General features: G+C 39.3%; 2 protein-coding genes across 2 annotated transcripts; both read right to left on the bottom strand.

Annotated features, from left to right (window-relative positions):
- Nucleotides 1-7,129: 7,129 nt before the first annotated feature.
- arfrp1 (ADP ribosylation factor related protein 1) lies at nt 7,130-10,400 on the bottom strand. The gene is made up of 7 exons (XM_004068920.4): nt 10,108-10,400; nt 9,667-9,754; nt 9,486-9,568; nt 9,264-9,345; nt 9,129-9,199; nt 8,889-8,989; nt 7,130-7,803 (listed from the first exon to the last, which is right to left on the bottom strand). The coding sequence occupies exons 1-7, from the start codon at nt 10,198-10,200 to the stop codon at nt 7,716-7,718; spliced, it is 606 nt and encodes a 201-aa protein (XP_004068968.1). The 5' UTR covers nt 10,201-10,400; the 3' UTR covers nt 7,130-7,715.
- A 2,092-nt stretch (nt 10,401-12,492) lies between these two features.
- On the bottom strand, nt 12,493-15,950 carry LOC101159095 (acidic mammalian chitinase). Its single transcript, XM_020703361.2, has 12 exons — nt 15,923-15,950; nt 15,777-15,836; nt 15,611-15,637; nt 15,316-15,520; nt 15,151-15,207; nt 14,761-14,926; nt 14,565-14,689; nt 14,350-14,473; nt 14,083-14,265; nt 13,514-13,630; nt 13,297-13,429; nt 12,493-13,025 (listed from the first exon to the last, which is right to left on the bottom strand). Exons 2-12 carry the CDS (start codon nt 15,799-15,801, stop codon nt 12,769-12,771), a joined length of 1,419 nt encoding a protein of 472 aa, XP_020559020.2. The 5' UTR covers nt 15,802-15,836; nt 15,923-15,950; the 3' UTR covers nt 12,493-12,768.
- Nucleotides 15,951-18,118: the final 2,168 nt, after the last annotated feature.

Here is an 18,118-nt window from a genome sequence, read left to right as displayed (position 1 = left end):
AATAAATCAAATAAAAAGGAGAGGTGAGAGGTGTGGTTCAGATGTACAGAGGTCAACATGCACTCTGGGCAGGTCCCACCTGTAATCTCTATTTACCTTTGCTCCTTTTCTCCATCCTCCACCCATCATGCTCCAAACTCGATTAATTGTTTTTTCTGTTAAAATCAAAGTTCTTCAAAAAGCACCTTAAAAAAGTGAATAAAACATTGCATAGCAACCTATACATCTGTTCCAATGTGTATAGATGATCAAAGTGGAAGCATTTTGGGTCTTGTTGCTGTTAGTTTCACCAAGCAGCTCTCAGCTCAGAACCTCAACAGTTCCTGCAGTTTTGTGGAAATTCAACCTGGATGCCTTCAAGCTTTCATTGTTTTCTGCCAGAATGTTTACTCAGCTCAAACATGTCGACGTGGAGCCACGTCTTGTTCATCAGCAGATCAATCAGATAAGGTTTAAATGTATGAGTCCCATCTGCTGAAAGGTGAAACAATGAGGCTACAATGATATCTGACACAAAGAACCAGAATCACTAGACCTCGGAAAAGGAAATATTCAGACATTCACGAAGTTCCATCCCTTTTTGCTCTGATCAAGCAGTCAAACGTCCAAACTTATCTTTAACCAGAACACACAACTTCCGTCTTCTGCACGCTTCAGTGATGTGAGCTTCCTGTTTAATAATACATGCAAGAATTACAAGTTAGCGAGGCAAAGGGAAGGGCTTCACCAGAAAATGAAACCAATGATGAAGGGCATTTCTTCAGAAAACAGGACTTTAGCTGCTGGACTCCAGCCGCGCCCCTTCACCGGGCTCATACAAGGTGGTCCAGAACCATCTTTAGAAACCGTCAAAATGTCAATAAATTTCTCCAAGCAACTCTTCTTCAGCAGGCCAAAGGAGATAGACAACAATGAAATGGACAAAAAGCATAGTTTATGTCATCATTGTCATTTGCAAACATTCACAGAACGGTTGGATTTTTGAACACACACCACGTTTAAGCACAAACAGGCACACTTACTGCCCTTGTTTGCATGAAACTACATAAACACATCTGTGCTGACCAAGCCCCCACCTTCTGTTCCTGAACTTGATGCAACCCAGGAAATTCCAAGAGATGCAGTTCCAACAATGACCACTGGGGTCTGCTTGCTAGAAGGGAGCAATTCTCCATCGACTCTGAGTCTGGTCCTAAAAATCAAAAATTAACCCAAAAAGAAATCAATTAGCAGTCTAGCTTTAAGGATCGAAAATTAGAAATGTTTTTAAATGTTTATTGTTTAAACATTTAATTTACTGTTAATTATTACATGTGTCTGGAGGAATGTTTTTAAAAAAATCATCTGTTTTGATTTTATTACAGTTCAAATTTGCACAGACTTTGAGGTTTGGTCATTGGACTGAGATGAGATGGGGTTAGGTTGAAAGGAATTTATTAAATCAACTTGCTCCCATCCCAGAGGTGATGAAATTGCATGCTAAATATTGAAACCTTTTTTCAATGACTCACTGCAGTCTCAATGGAAACCAAAGAGAAGAAAAAAATCACAGCAATACAACTAAGAAGGTGGAGTTTGAAGTTTTATTGCTGACTTGTGAATTTAAGTCTACTGTTCTAACAAGAAACGCAGCTGCATTAGCAAAGAAAAACTTTGGCTTTGTAAAAAATTACTGTTAGAAAAATGTGAGTTTACTGAATATATCTTTCTACACTGTTCATTGTTTTCTTTATTCATTCATGTTTTTACCCTTTATTTTTAATTGGGGTTGGGTGTACTGAATCATTTACCATTTAATTATCGGTTTCAGTTTTTTGTTGCCACCAGTTTGTTTGGGATGCAATAATAGTGCACATCAACCTTGTAAGTAAAATTAATTCAGAGCTAATTAAGTGACCCATGCCATAACTTTCAAACCAAATTGGTGATAAAACTTTGAAGTTGTTCAAAAATAGAAAATCCACATTATAATCCAGTGCCCTATAAGTACAAATTCTGATTGATCTTATTGACCATAAATAGATTTTCTGTGGTACACAGAGCTCAAAAATATGTCAAAGTGTTTTAGTAAGATTTTGTTAAACCGGGAAGCCGCACCGCTTAAAGGATTGTTGGAGAAACATGGGTACGGTAGTCAGGAACCTAAATAAGTGATACGCACTGTCCCTCAACTATCATTGAATGAGTTAAATAAGGTTTGAGTTGGTTTGATTTGCTTTTTTATCTTTACTCCTTACTTACTTTTTACTTTGCAGTTACTTTTTAAAATTGAACATTTTTATTTGTGATTAACCAGAGAGCCACAATGGTGTGGCTCCAGAGCCTCATGTCACAGACTTCTTACCAAGACATTTATTGACTTCTAGGAGACTTAAGTGAAAATAAAACACAAAATTATTCTCCTAAAGGGTAACACTGAAATCAAATACTGGAGATACAAAGGCATAATGAAGTCAATTGTTAGCCTTCTTCCTATTATGTAGCCGACTGAATGAATGGTGAGGCCTATCTTACTGATGAAGGCCACCACCAGCTCCCCTCATTCCAGCTGACGAGTTAAATCTGTCCCTTAAAAAAGGGCAAAGAGATTTTAAAGACATTTCTGGCGACACTTCAGAGTCTGCCTTCAAGGGCACAAGTGGCTTGATTGAATTTAAATTCGAATTCAAAGTTTTTCTGTAGAATGAAACTCTTACTTTGCTATTCACTCTGAATGCCATAAACCTCTAAGTTTAAATAAAAAAAACAGAAGAAAAAAGAGACATAAGGATATTTATAGGATTTATATTATATTATATTTAAGCCCCAGTGATTGTTTCACAATACAGGATTATTACATACAGTATAACTTTGCATAATGTTCCTTATACTTTATTTGAAACACTATCAAAATGTTACTAATGTGTCTGGGAAAATCTTATCTTTTGTTTGTAATGAGGTTTGTCTTGCAGTTTCTGGTGGATGCATCGTCAGATGGACCCTCTGGAACCCTCCAATGTCAGGAACTGGTGGAGCAGGAAAACTGAGTAAAACACAAAACGTGACAAAAACTCAGAAAATATTGGTAAAATCAAATATGCAATCCCCAAACCCGGTCTGTCACAGCTGTAAGTGATTGCTGGGAACCATTTGCTGCATTAGATTTAGATGTAAAAACTTGCACATTTTTACGACAGGATAAAGATTAGCAGACTATTCCTGCTGTGACAGAACTGGACAGTGCTGGATCGGTACACACCTCTTGTAGTAAAACTGACAGATTTTTATAGACTATTTACAGATTATGGCTGGAAATTCACCATCGACTGAGGTTCCTTGTTCTTCATCACATGATCTTGCTTGTAAGCAGTCTGCAGCTGTTCTATAAATATTGGATCACTGAACAATGCTTTAATTCATCTTTTCCAGTTGCTAGAAAATGAGTTGTATGAAATCCATCTTTGAAGGCAAACAAGACAGCATGAATGATGGGAATGAGCCTCACAAACTAAAGATGGAGACGGAAATTGCTATAACATGCAAACTCCCTTGTGCTATCTTAGATGACCCCACCCTTAATTTGATGTGTTCTCCCTACCATGACAAAAGTGGATAAAGGTGGAAAGATTTCATGCAATCCATGGACACCAGTGAAGATCACAAATCATTGAAGAAAAAAGGTTCAGAGCACTGTCTAGTGGGTCTAGATGACCCAATTCCCAATGTTAAAGATCCTTGGATAGCACAAGGATTAAATGGTCGAATGTAAAGCCCAACTTTGATGAAAATCTTGTTTTTGGTGTTTTTAACCTGTTATTGTGTAATTCTTCTCATTATGGAGGACACATATAAAGGAAAATTGAGCTTACAATTTGTTAAGAATAGTTAGAAACTCCCTTTTAACTTTTTATTACACTACTTCATTCATTAAGCACGTATTATCATCTCAAAATGATATTACATTTGAAGACAGCACAGTAAACTATTTTCTCACACGTTTCTTCCCACACTCCCTTTTTCTTGTGTGTGTGGGCTCTCGGCCTTGGAGCACCTCGCCTGCAACAACCTGTGGGCGTGATTTTCACATCATTGTCCAGTGTATGATCTTCTGAATATGCAAATTCAGGGTTCTTATACCAAGGCCATCTTCCTGAGCCTCGGAGATCAGACTTTGAATGCATCATGTTCATCTGTCTGTCTACAAAATGTCTGTGCTGTTTGTACAAAGTAAAACTTCCTCAAAAAGACAAGTATTTGTCTCTGAGTCATTATCAATTTGTTTCTGTGTGCAGGAAGCTGTGGGTAGGAACCTAAACTTTCCTATTTAGAAAAAACAGTTTCCTCACACAATTGCACTTCTGAGTATTTAATTAAACTATTCAAATCTTGAATGCCATTGGAAAAAGCTTGTAGCTGTAACAGGCAGTAAAAGCTACAATCGGCAGGCTCCCTTCTCCGCTCCATTCTGATGCCTCCACTTATAGATGATTAGATCCATGTACGTCTTCCATGTTCATACAAAATATGTCCTAGAAAAGGACACAGGTTTTTAAATTTTGGCTAAAAAGGGCATCATCATAATTAAAATACCACTGGGAACATTTTTACAATTGATCAAGACATGATTGGACTGGGACTTTGAAATGTTAATACTGGAGCATCACCTTAAGGTGGATGAATTTGTTGCAACTAAATATTATATCAATTTATATATATTCAAAAAGGTATTTCAGGAAATAAAAAATTGACATTGTTTATTGTGAACGCTCTAAATACAGAGATTTTAACAGATTTTGTCTCTTGTGATTCTTTGGGTTAAGAGCGGATCTGTGGTTTGTTGCTTTCTAATTGTGGGGTTTCAGAGGTTTTGCTAAACTCTGAACCTTTTGAAAGTGGCAATATCCTTCAAATATTTGTGTGGGTGTGAAAATATAGGCAGATCAGCAATGAGGCGAAAGGAAGGCCCTGCTTGGAAGCCCGGCTGGGATCTTTCTGTGTGGAATTTACATGTTTAGCTTCCTCCAACAGCCCATAAACATGAATTCTATTTTGTTTTGGTTATTCAAATCTTTCCTCATGTGTAAATGTGTGATTATGTGGCCCTGTGGCGGACTGATGACAGGTCAAGAGTATACCCTGCCTCCGCTCAACAGTCCTGTGACCTTAAAGAGCAATCAGCAGGTTTAGAAATGAATGGATGGTATGAAAATACATCATTGTGTGATCTTATATCCACTGATGGTAAAGAAAAAAAAAAAAAAGGGCCCAGTTGAAATTTTTCCTTCCTCTTCCTTCTGTGAGATCATTATCAAAAGGACATGCCAAGCTCAGACTTCTCTCCCAAACAAACTCATGTCTTACTCTGGAGCAGGTCGTGTTAAGAAAATAAGTTGGCATGGTTACTTACAAGCTATCCTGATTTTTGGATCACAATATTCTGGTTATTCACTAACTCACCCCTCAACTTGTTCCAGCTATGTCACAAAACCTGCTTTGAAATATGTGTGCGTTTGTGTGGTCGTCCATAAGCGCAGATGTATACGCAGATTTTGCAGCAAATCCATTTCTTTAAATCCTCACATTAAATAGTCCCTTGAATACTTTCAGCACTGGTTCACTCTTTTTAAATTCAAATTCGTAAGCAAATTTCATTGGCATTGGAATTTTAAAGTCACAGTGAACTGTCTGCACAAACAAAAAAAAAAAAGATAAAACATATGAATAGAAATACAAATTTGTCAAGCAATAATTTATAAAAACAAATAATTCTTTTAATGTCTTATACTCCCTGTATACAGGGATAGTGCAGCTTTTTACACTGAAGTCTCTTTTTTGTTCAGATTGCACTTTCATTCTCACTCACTGGGGGAAAGTCTTCAGACAAGGAACCAGTCTGATCAGTTTGGAGATTAGGATGGAGCCTTATTATCCTTGGGTGCTTCAGAAACACATCACAATGAAAGGTCCATGGTCAGACTTAGCATGGCTTTTTTTTCTGCAGCCCTATGTCAGCTGATACTGTTTTGATCTGTACCAAAAACTTAGTGGTACCAGAACCACTACCTACCTGCTGGTGAAGGACGCCCCCTTCTGGTTAAACAAGCACAGGTGTAGACACACTGATGTTTTTTTTAACGCTCAGCAGGATTAAAACTCTCATTTCTAGAAACTCAAACACCAACAGTTTTCAAACTCACTGTTTACTAGACTGAACTTTGGGTATTTTCACTTCTTCAAAATTACATTTATGCTTAGTCCACATACAATAACACTTGCCCCCATGTTCCTACTTCCAGTTTGTTCAGTTTTAAACTTATGGTTGGTTCCAAAGCAGAGTAGGATTTTGATCTGGCAGCTGCAATTCAGGACTAATCACTGTTACTTAATATGATTTTATATCTCTTTGGAAGCATTTTAAGTATTTTTTTAAAAATAATTTTACTTTATCTATTGTGTGTATTTCTAATTGATGTTTTTGGACAATCAGATGTCCTAATAGGGATGAATCTACTATCTACTTTCATCAAGTTATTGTCCTTCTGCCATGGACCTTTTGCCATCAAAGACATTTATTCAGAACCTTTCTAAGATATACAATCTCACCAAGTCTCCCATCTGAGGTGAAAAACATCATGAGCATAACTAGCAGAGGTGGGGAGCAGGACCTAATTCCCGCTCGTTCCTACATACTTTGCTCTGAAATGTTCTAATTGGCTTGACGCACCTCATCCAGGTAATCAGCGCCAAATAAGGCAAAGATATCTGGAGCACATTCACTGTCTGGCCTCTTAGGCCTGGAGCTGCCCACACCTTAATAAGCATCACCAAGTTCCTGTTTTGTTGGAAAAATCAAAGTCTCTTAAGCGTCCCTGTCAAAGTAAAAACTGTTTCAGAAGCCTTGCCTGAGAAAGTAAGCTCCACCCTCAGGATCACCAACGAGAACCAACAACAAACACCTGAGCTCTACTGTGTTTTTAGCTAAGACATATATATTTTGATCGTTTTAAAAGAACAGGTTTATTACTAAAATTTAGTGAAGCAGCATCAAAGAGTCGTGGTCCTCCAGAAGGTCTAAATAACTTCTGAAGATCAGATATGTGGATGAATAACAAGCAGATCTCAAAACAGATCTGACTTTCTGACAAAGACAACCATTTATGAAACTATTCTTTATTTCAAAACAAACCGTTCACAGACTTCATATCTCTTCAAAACTTCACACGTGGATCCAGCAGATGTCAAGTCCACGGGCTCCAATTCTTAGACCTGCAGGTCCAGGACTGTTTTTAGAGAGACCTTCTCTGTGGCTTTCAAACACAGCTGGGGCTCAGGAGGCAGTCTTTATGTCTGATGGTTCGAGATGTTTGAAACAAGAATCCTGCACCAGTTACTACCATGAAGTCCATCAGACGAGAGGGCCTGCTGCAGGAGAAGCTGGAGCTTTGGTCAACAGGAAATAGGGGGCTGGATCCTGGTCTTAAGGAGAGCGTTGAGTGCAGGGATGAAGGCCGTGTGCAGACCGGTGAGGAAATGTAACAGCGTCTGTTCACAAGAAGCTCCAGTTCTCTAGGACCTGTATGTAGTCTGACTGGAGCAAAAAGTGAGTTTCGGAAATGGTAGGAGATTCAGGGGCCTCATCTCTGCTCACTCTGTCATGAAAAAGAGAGCGGAGTGAATCTAGACGGCCACATGGGCAAAAGAATCCAGTCTGTTTGGTCCAGAGAGATTTCAGTGTCTTAGGTGATGTCCTTCTGTCGGGGTGGCCGGTGGATATTCCTGACCACACACTTTACCATCCACTCAATGCCTTCGTTCACTCCGTCCCTGAAGAAGCAGAGGGTTCAGTCAGAATAAAAAGCTCTAAGCATGTTTTAGATGTAAACATTGTGAAGCTTTTTGCAGGCAATTTTACACGGTATTCGATTTATGTCACAATATATGGTCACTTTGAAATCAGCTTTTTATTATAAGTCTCTGTATTTAAGTACACAAATGTGAACATTTTATGAAAATTGACTTTAGAAGAAATTACTGTTTATATAATATGGTATAGATCTTTTGATGCCAAAAAAGTGTGGGCAGCCCTGACTCATCTCCTGCTCCACAAACTCCACCATAAGTTAGAACCAAACAGTTAGAACTATCTGATGAACCTGCACTATCCAACCTTTTATTTATTTAGGTTTAAAATGAAAAATGTGCCGTTTTTTTGTTTTATTTTCTCCAACGGTTGCTCTTCATCTTTTTTTTTGTGTATTATTTTCATGAAACTTTCTTCAGCATTCTGAAGCACATTTAGTTGCTCCGATGAATCTTCCATTCACAGCACCTAAAATCCAACTCTGATCATCTTTTGATCCATTTTGAAAGCTTTCCTACTACTCTTTTATTTTGATTTTGCCGTTTTTTGCCAGAATAAAAAAAAAAAAACAGCTGTTTTCTAGGACATAGTTTCTGCAAAGTGGCAGGAGTTCAATGGAAATGAATCTCCGAGTTGTAGACTGTTGGCGAGGAGTAAAGTTACAAACTTTTTCCAGTGAAATCTTTTTGTCTGCTCCTAATTCACAATAATTTGAATAAAGAAATATAGAGAGATTCAATTTGAAACTAAAATTTTCTTTGTGCCCTCCATCATGAGAAAAATGGTACAAGAACATTTGAAAGACGCAACTTTCATTAGTCTGTCTTTCCTTTCTAAAAAAAAAAAAGAAAAGAAAAGAAAAGTGTTAACCACATTTCACATTAAATCTGTAGCTCTTATCTTCCTTTGTTTAAAACTAAGATCAGTTTAAACCTTTTTAATGCTGTTTTAGTGGCAAAAGAGTAAACATCACAAAGGGCGAATCCTGCCTAACTATGAGAACAAAGGAAATGACATCCCGCAGACACGGGGGAGGCAGCAGTGTTACCCAGTGAGGGCTGTGCACGGCTGAACCAGGCAGTCTCTCTTTCCGATCTTTGCAGCGCAGTCACTAAAAGCCGTCTTGATGTCTGGGACCGACAGGCAGTCCTGAAGAACAGACAAGGACAATATGGGAGGCCAGAATCAGAAATGTTCTGCTCCGTGTTCGAGTCTGTAGTTAGGTTAGCTGTTATAAACCTGAGTAAGAATGCCTGAAAGTAAACCCAGGAGATAAGACGGGTCGTACCGGAACATCCTGCTTGTTGGCAAGCACAAGGAGCGGGACACCTTCTAACGCCTCGCTGCAGATCATTTTCTCTGTAGGAGAAACCGGGTCAGGCTGTGGTTCTGTCAGCTGGGTTCTCCACGCAGCGTCACTCACCAAACGCCTCCTTGGATTCCGACAGACGCTCTTCGTCAGTGGAATCAATCACGTAGATGACTCCGTGGGACTCTGCGTAGTACTGCACACACAGAGCAGATAGCAGTTCAGCCTCAGGATGCAACAGAACCACAACATGAGGAGGTTCTTCTCCTGCAGAACCAGGAAGAAACATGATCCAGACACAGGAAGAAACATGATCCAGACACAGGATAAACTCACTTTGTCCCACAAAGACTGGAGCTCCTCTTGACCTCCCAGATCCCAAAACATGAGGCGAGCTTTGCCCACATCGATGGTACCAACTAGAACGGGGAAAAGGAAGACTGTCAGGCCGGACCATTCTTTCCAGACGTGGTTCCAAGAACAGGGAATAAGAATCAGAACCCAATGATCCACTTACTGTTCAGGCCTACGGTAGTAGTGATCTTGTTTAGATTCATACCCTTATAGTTCTTACTAAACTTGGTTTTGGTTTGTTCCAAGAAGGTCTGTGGAGACAGAGAAGGTGAGCGGCACAGAACCGATGGGTCCGGATAGTCAAAGTGGGTCTACGTCACACTCGTTTAGGAGAACTGCTAAAGTTGTTTAGTTTTCATAAACTCAACCCAATTGTCGGTTTCGTTTCTGACTTCTAAATCCAGAACCACTAAACGGTTCTGTTGGACCACAGGTTCCTCGCGCAGGTATAAAGGAAACTAGCCGGACAGACAGACAGAGGCTGTTACTTCTAGAACCGGTTCTGTTGTCACACCGAAACAACACTAGTAAGTATGTTTAATGTTACTATTTGATGCTTTTTCAAGAGCAAACCGGGCTTATGTACCCGGATAGAAACACGAACCGTTTTCCCGGCGTTGTCCAGGCCCAGGATTAGGACGCAGAACTCGTCCTTTCGGAACATGAATTTATACAACCCCGACAGCAGCGTGAACATCCTCGAGGCCGCGCGCGATGTCTGCTAACTTTAGCTTAAACTGGACCTCATTCAAAACCAAACCAACACCTGCGTTCATAAAAAAATAAAAATAAAACAAAGAAGAAGAAGAAGCAGAACAATCGGGACAGGGCTTTTCCCGACACGGATCCGAAGCCGTCGTTTACACCGGAACTTCTACTGTGTGTACGTGGAGCCAAAAACACGCAAAGTATTCTGGGAAGTGAAGTCAATATCCTCCTGTGGGCATGGCTGCAAAAAAAGGACGTTTCCAAGTTAACTATAGTTTCAGAAAAGTAAAGTACATTCAAACCCTTATTATTTATGGGTGTTTTTATGTTGACATTTCTAAGAAGTGCTCAATCAAAAAAGTAAAAAGAAAAATAAATAAATACATAGTTACCAAAAGATTTTAAATATGATTTCAGTGGGAGTAATTGGCCTGATTGCTAGAAAGTGTACAACAGGTTTATTAGAATTAGAAGTTAGAACCTATTCGATCCATATATGCATGTATAACCTTACTTAAAAAGTCAAAGGAACACAATCTTTAACCCTTGTGCAATCTTAGATGACCCCACCCCTACATTGACTTGTCATTCCTACCATGACTAAGGTGGATAAAGGTGAAAAGATTTCATGTAATCCATGGACACCAGTGAAGATCACAAATCATTGAAGAAAATTGGTTCAACACAGTGTCTAGTGGGTCTAGATGACCCAACTCCCAATGTTAAAGTGCCTAGGATAGCACAAGGGTTAAAACAACACCCCTCTCCTCCTCCGCGGGTGGTTTCTCACCCAAGCTCGGGTCCGGGGATCTTGAGGGTCTTGCGCAGTATCTTAGCTGTTCCTAGCACTGAGCTTTTCTGGACTGAGATGTCCGATGTCTTTCCACATATCTGTTGCAGTCACTCCACCCGTTTAGGGGTTTCTGCACTTAGTGCTCCAATTACCACAGGCACCACTGTCACCTTCACTTTCCATGCTTTCTCCAGCTCTTCTCTAAGTCCCTGGTATTTCTCCAGTTTCTCATGTTCCTTCCTCTTGATGTTACCATCACTTGGTACTGTCACATCCACAACAATGGCTTTGCTCTGTTCTTTGTCCACCACTACAATGTCTGGTTGGGTACCATCCTGTCACTCTGTATCTGGAAGTCCCGCAGGATTTTTGCTATCTCATTCTCTACCACTTTAGGAGGTGTTTCCCATTATGACTTTGGGTTTTCCTGTCCATATTTTGCACACATGTTCCAATATATTGCTCCATCCAGCCATATATATCATAAATAGGCACATTGATCGACACATGAGCAACACACAGAAGAGCATTGGTAGTACAACCAGAATTAATCCATGTATAAGGAGCTCTGGATTATAAAGTGCACTGGTGTTTATTTATTAAAAAAAGGCTTTTAAGTGCATCTTATAGTGCAGAAAGTACAGTATATTTATATTGTACTTTAATACCCTCTTAGAAGGCCTAAAAGGCTTTACAGTTACGGTGAACCATGCACACACAGTACAACACTGGCACCAACCTATAACAATGTGGGGTTCAGTGTTGTGCCCAACGACATTTTGACACATGGTTGGGCAGGCATAGTGGGAAAAAAATCTGCATTCTTCCGATTAGATTCCAACCGCTGCACTTCTGCGCCAAAGGTCCATATTTGAGCTCTATCAAATCAAACCAGTTGAATTTAAAGACCACCACCTATCACACCTATCAGAGTTGTGATGAAGTATACATGAAACTAATAACATCAAACTAGAAAGGCCTCTGAAACATGCCTCCAGCAGCTTTGGAAAAAAAAAGCAACATTCGGTATTTCCTGGTTTGAAGCAACACCAGGAATGGGATGAATTATTGTGTTAAGCCATATCTCCAAGAGATATTCAAAAAAGTTTCATATTTGCTGTTTTGGCTATATTTAGAATTAACACAATGAACGATTGGTTTTAAAAAATATTCTTTGTTACATCTCAAGCTCGCATCACAGTCAAGTTTTCCTCAGGTCAGGGTAGTGAGGGTGGTAAAAGCAGGCCAAGTGTTCAGTACTCCGGAACGGTACAAGCATGATCACATCACTTTAAGGCCAATTATTCCATGGAATTAGTGATTTGCTGTGTGTATATTCCTAATTTAACTTTAACTTTGAACACCTGCATCCATCCTTGGAGTCATGTGGATAGATAAGCTATGGAAAACTAAGTAAAAACTTCCCTGACATGTGAGCATGGGCATATGGATGCTGGAATCTCTGACACATAAATGAAACCACCCCGGTCTGCGTCTTTCCGATTCACTTTATTTTTGAAAAACGTTTAAGCACAGCATTTTTTGCTGAGAAGAAAAAGATGTACTAATACGTTTATCACCAGTCACAAGAACTCTTTGATTTCACATCTTTAATAAAATGGAATATATATATTTTTATTTTTCAACCGTAATCTTTATAACACACTCCACAAAAATAAAAATTTTCTATAGGACAATATTGAGAGACTTATTCAGAAAAATGTTGCACACAAAGCAGTCTGGCTGATTTTGCCTTTTCCTCCCTCAAGGCCATGAGCAGCACTTGCAGGAGTCGTTGTAGACAGATCCGGCCCCACACTGGGTTAGATGGGTGATTCCACCAGCACACATGTAGAAGGTGGCACGATCATCAGGATTGGGGTACAGACCATCAGGTTTGCCATTGCAGAAACCAGATCCAGGAGCGTGTGTGGTGGTTGTGGTGGTGGTTGAAGTGGTGGTTGGGGTGGTGGTGCTGGCACCAGGTTTTGGAGTGGTTGTTGAAGGCAGTGGTGGAAGTTCTGGGGATGTAGGGGGCCGAATTTTAGTTAGAGAAACTCTGCTGCATTTTCTATCACTTAGCTCTAACACTGAGTCTCTATTCTGACTCAAATTGAAAGCTAAGATGAGTCATTGCAACAAAAAAATGATTCAAAGAAGGAGTCCTTTTTTACAGAAAGCAAATGTTCATATGCAGAAAACATTCAAGAAATTAACAGAACATTCAGCAAAATACCAGTGAAATTGAGCTCTTACTTAACCTTTGCAAACCACTGAGGGTTTATGACTTACCAACATTAAGAATCTTGCGCAGATAAGACAGCAGTGGGTAGGGACCGTCACCACAGAATTTGCCTGAAAAGTCATCTAAGTCAAGGGCCCACACAAAGGCACCTCCAAAGCCCTGATCCTGCAGGTAGCGGACCTGTAAAGTGAGAAGAAAACAACTTGGGTAAGTGCCTGTTTTCACACTGTCACATACAGAGTGGATGCATGTAGCCACACCTACCTTTATGTCATAGCTCTCCTTGTTGTCAAATCCTACCCACTCGTTGTTTTTGTAGGCATAAGGGACAAGCTGGTCGGTGATCCATTCCATTGTTGCTCCATTGAGGAAATTGCAGATCTGAACAAAAAAAATGTATAGCAATTAGAGTTAAACTGTTCAGCTCTCCACGTTCCCTTTTTCCAGGTCACAAAACCTAAACTACCTCTTGAACAACTTTTTTTCCTCTCTGACTCCAACTGGTTTCTTCTGTTCAAAGGGAATTACCACTCAGTAGTCTACCATTTTCCTGCATGGCTTGTAGATTACACCAATGGATCTTCCATTTAATCTCTTTTATTTAATTTGTTCAATGTATGACTATTCAATACATTGACATTTTGGGTAATATGACCTTTTTAGACTGATCGCAACTGAAGTAGTTTAAAAATATCTTGAAATGAAAATTGACATTATCTTCAAAAATGTAAATGCAAACTGTTGCTGATCTTATTTAAAATAATGAAGTGGATAAAACAATAATAATTAAGACAAGTGTGATCATTAAATTGAATTTACTGCAAGCAAGTTACCTCATAGTAGGACCAGAATCCTGCTTCCCGCGTGTAAGGTCCAGCTGATGCGGGTCCATTAGCTGGCGCTCCAACACCAGTGTTTGAGGAAGTCAGTCTAAAGGTACGACCATAAGATGCAAAGCCCATTCGCAGCTTCTCCAGTGGTGTGCCATTATCTTTCCAGTACTTCATAGCATAGTCCTGTTACAGTGATGGCAGAGTTGAGTAAGACTCATGGGTTCAACGTCACAACATTCAGTTTGCTTTTAGTACCAATTTTCTTACAATGTTGAAGTAGATAAGATCTCCAGAGTCCTGAGATCCACGATACAGGGGGCTGTTGTGTCCAGTAAACTGCTCCCAAGTTCCATGGAAGTCATACGTCATCACATTGATGAAATCCAGAACCCTAAAAAGGAGAGGACACAAAAAAGCAGGGAGATGTTTAAAAAATGCTGATGCTTGTTGTTTAAAGTAATCTTTTACAGCACCACACTCACTTGGCAATTTCAGCGATCTCATATCCTCCATCGATGGTTCCTTTTCCCGCAGCGACAGCAGCTGTCAGCATCAGACGGGGTTTTCCGGAAGATTCGGCCTCAGCTTGAAATGCAGCGACAAGTTCCTACAACAGAAAAGGAGCTCAGTAAAATCAAAAAGACAGAATGAGTGCTGGTAAGTGAGCTCTAAACTTACCTGACAGAGAAGAGTAAACCTCTGCTTGTCCTCAGGAGGGCTTCCACGAGCACCAGGATATTCCCAGTCCAGATCCAGACCATCAAATCCATGAGTCCTCAGAAATTTAATGGTGGACTGGATGAATTTCTGACGGTTTCCTGGTGTGGACACCATGATGGCAAACCTGCAAATTAAAGGCTTTCAGAACTGAAGGAACTACAAGAGTCAAACAAGCTGCAACCATGATCTACAGTTCCAGGTGTGAGATTAGTCAGATTATAGAATATTTAGGTGGTAAAACCAATAATCATCTGAATGGAAGATGAATCAGAGCAGCTGGTCTTTGAAGACAGCAGTTTTGACTGAACAAGTCTACCTTTTTCTGTTTAGATTTAATGTATTACTCACTGTCCTGAACCAAAGTTCCATCCACCGACAGCTAGCAGAGTCTTAAGGTGAGGATTTCTGGGAACACAAAGGTAAAGGTCACAAGATGTCACTCCCACCTTTCAAAACCAGGTAAGACCAACAAAACCTGTTTCAATTTTGGTGCAGAAATAGGCTGCCTCTTACTTGTTCTTGAGGTCATTGAAGGCCTTGTAGAGGATGTCATCATTCCACTCGTAGGTGACCAGCTCGTTATTGTAGTTAATGATGGAGAAGGCATAGATGAGGGTGGTGCACAAGAAGGGGTCAACGTTATGTGGCAGGAACTTGCCATCACCAGGCCTGTACTGAGACCAGTTGGTGAAGTAGCACTCCATCCGGCTGGCAGACCCTTTGAGGAGAAAAGGAAGATCAGAAAATCACACACGCTGCAAAACTGAACAGAGTCACAGGTTTTCAATCAAAATGTGTTATAACCTACCCAGGTAGCACAACATCAGGCATAAGCCTTAAGAAAACAAAAAAAAAATACATGTTCTGAGTAAAGTCAATTTTATATAAATCATCAATTTATATTCTTATAGTTTATTTAAAAACATATAAAAGCTTTATAAGGAAGCAAACAACTCAAATTATTTCTCATTTACCTGCAAGAATTGTGAGCTTGCTCATCTTAAGATTTTTTTTTCCCAACTTGACTGAATGAACTAGATAGGGACAAAAAAAGGTGAAACAGTCGGCAACAGAAGACCGTACGGTAAAACAAAGAACAGCTCTTCTGTTCTAAACTCACCCTTGGACTTCAGATGAAAGAGTCAAAATACAGCAGGAGCTGTGGGACTTTTATACATTTGTGCAGGGGGAGGTAGGGGACCCGGCAGCCTTTGACAAATTGGCACAAGGCATGTAATGATTATTAGAACTCTTTTGATAAGATTCTGAAAAGATGCATGTAGACAATTATTGACTTTCTGCTTGAACACGCAACACTGGGTAATTTAGTAATTTAGACAGTATCGCTTATCATGACTTTCAAAAGCCAGGATGACCTTGGAGATTATCTTGTCTCTGCTTCCTTAACAACTAGTAAACAAGTTTCACTAAATATGAAAAACAAAACTTTTAGATGGCAACCTCATGTTGTAAAAATTTACCCGTGCATATTTTTGTATAATCTATTCTCCTGGGAATTGTTTCACTGTACGGCACTTTTTGCTCAAAAAAGTACAATGCAGTGGTCTGGGGTCATGTAATTACTTTAAATTTCGCTTTTAAGATTTGTACCACTCCATTTAGTTATTCACAATATCAACACAATATTGGTAGTGGAGAGAAAAACCAGATTAGTTTGCTGCCAATCACTCTGACCACAATTTCAGTTTGAACATGATGAACGCACAGCTGAAAAGAATGTCTGAACGTTGTAGTCTCAGACCTTCTGTTTTGAAAGCAACAGCGATGTGTGCATTAACTGAAAAACTTTCTTTTAATGGTTAAAATTCATTCCTAACATGAAAAATAAAATACGAGGATGTATAATTCCAAAAACGTTTCCATATGTCATCCATGCGTTAGTGAAAAGCTTATTGTTGGTCTAAAAGCCTCAAAGTCGAAGATTTTCCTTTGCATGCAGTTATTTCTGAATTTTATTTTAATGTAAAAATAATCACAATTTCCTTAATATTTTTTATGCCTAATTATAGTTTTAAACCATGGGTGACAATACTTTTTACCAAGAGGGCCTGATTTGATAAAGCGCAAATGTGTAAGAGCTAACCAATCAGGCCTACCCTTCTTTGAACTGTTTTAATGACATAAAGTGCAAATGAATGGATTTAATGAACATTTTATAACAATGGCATAGTTTTTTTTTTCTGCACATAGAACAAAAATACATGTTAATGTGTTTTTACCCAAATTTCTGTCATTTTTTTCAAACCAGTCAGATTGTCCTAGATAGCATATCTCTCCAGGCAGTCCCTTATTTCGCTGAAAAAAAAGCCAATTTCCACTTATCCTCAAAAGCAGCGGCCCTCATTTTATACTTTCCATTTTATTTACAGGCCATTTCAGAAAGTGTGACAGTATGGTCAAGTTACTGTTCAAAACAGCTTAAAATGTAATTCACCCAACCACAATCGTACACACGGTTGTTAGAAAGTGCTGGGGGCCACATATTATTGATTTTATTAAAGGTGCAAGGATACTGTTTGAAATTTGAACGTGGACGTACCTGTTTTAGACAATATCGAAATATGTTTAAGTATTTACTTAGTACTTTAGTAGTTTTCGACAGGAACAGTTTATTCTTACTTGGGTCAAAATTTGAATTACTTTTTTGGTCTAAATTCTATTTAGATACTATTAGTAAATTTTGGATATTCTATTTGTCTCTGGTCTTCATGTCAGAGTGCCACAGTTCATCATATCCAGGAAGCAGAAACCAAACAAGTGTTTGCCATATTTGCAAGGTTTTTGCAAGGTCAGATGAAGGTCCTGTGCACAAACGACTCACAGTTGCTTTTATTCTGAAAGGAAAGCTGTTTCGTAACAGCATTTAGTTTAATCATCCATCCACCTGTGCAGGTCCAGAAGCCGATTGACAGCCTTTAGAGTTTGCTATCAAGAGAGCTCTGTAATGGCAGGCTGGGAATTCATCTTCATAGGAGAGATTTAGAGGTGAAGTCATAAAGACTTATCAGTTTGATAACAGATACATGTACAGTTCCACGCAGGGGTCTGTGCCCCCCCCCCCCCCCCCCATTCATGCTTTTGTTCTTTTCATGTTATGTCTAAATTTGTCCAATTCAACATGTATGAATTGCTTTTTTTAAGGACTCTGAACTTCCTCCTGTCACTATTTTTCAGTCTACTGGTTATCTGACTTTATGGCCTCCTTCACAGAATGGTTTGGTCTGCATCTAGAAAAAAGCTGAATACTGCATGATCTTGAATCCTCTGAAGATGTTCCAGGTCGGCTCTAAAAATT

The sequence above is a fragment of the Oryzias latipes genome, chromosome 5 (genome assembly GCF_002234675.1).
Source record: "Oryzias latipes chromosome 5, ASM223467v1".
In the NCBI taxonomy this organism is placed as follows: domain Eukaryota; kingdom Metazoa; phylum Chordata; class Actinopteri; order Beloniformes; family Adrianichthyidae; genus Oryzias; species Oryzias latipes.
Note: the sequence above shows the minus strand (reverse complement) of the source record. Positions and strands in the feature narration are given on the sequence as shown.

Bases quoted from the DNA above. Each gene is read 5' to 3' on its own strand.
- arfrp1 (XM_004068920.4), bottom strand. From the start codon at position 10,200: ATGTTCACGCTGCTGTCGGGGTTGTATAAATTCATGTTCCGAAAGGAC. The intron at 9,200-9,263 runs GTGAGTGACGCT...TTTCTCCTACAG, and splicing joins GGAATCCAAGGAGGCGTTTG to AGAAAATGATCTGCAGCGAG. The intron at 8,990-9,128 runs GTACGACCCGTC...TCTGTTCTTCAG, and splicing joins CCAACAAGCAGGATGTTCCG to GACTGCCTGTCGGTCCCAGA.
- LOC101159095 (XM_020703361.2), bottom strand. From the start codon at position 15,801: ATGAGCAAGCTCACAATTCTTGCAG. The intron at 14,927-15,150 runs GTGAGTAATACA...TTTAATTTGCAG, and splicing joins TGGAACTTTGGTTCAGGACA to GTTTGCCATCATGGTGTCCA. The intron at 14,690-14,760 runs GTAAGTTTAGAG...TTTCTGTTGTAG, and splicing joins GGTTTACTCTTCTCTGTCAG to GAACTTGTCGCTGCATTTCA.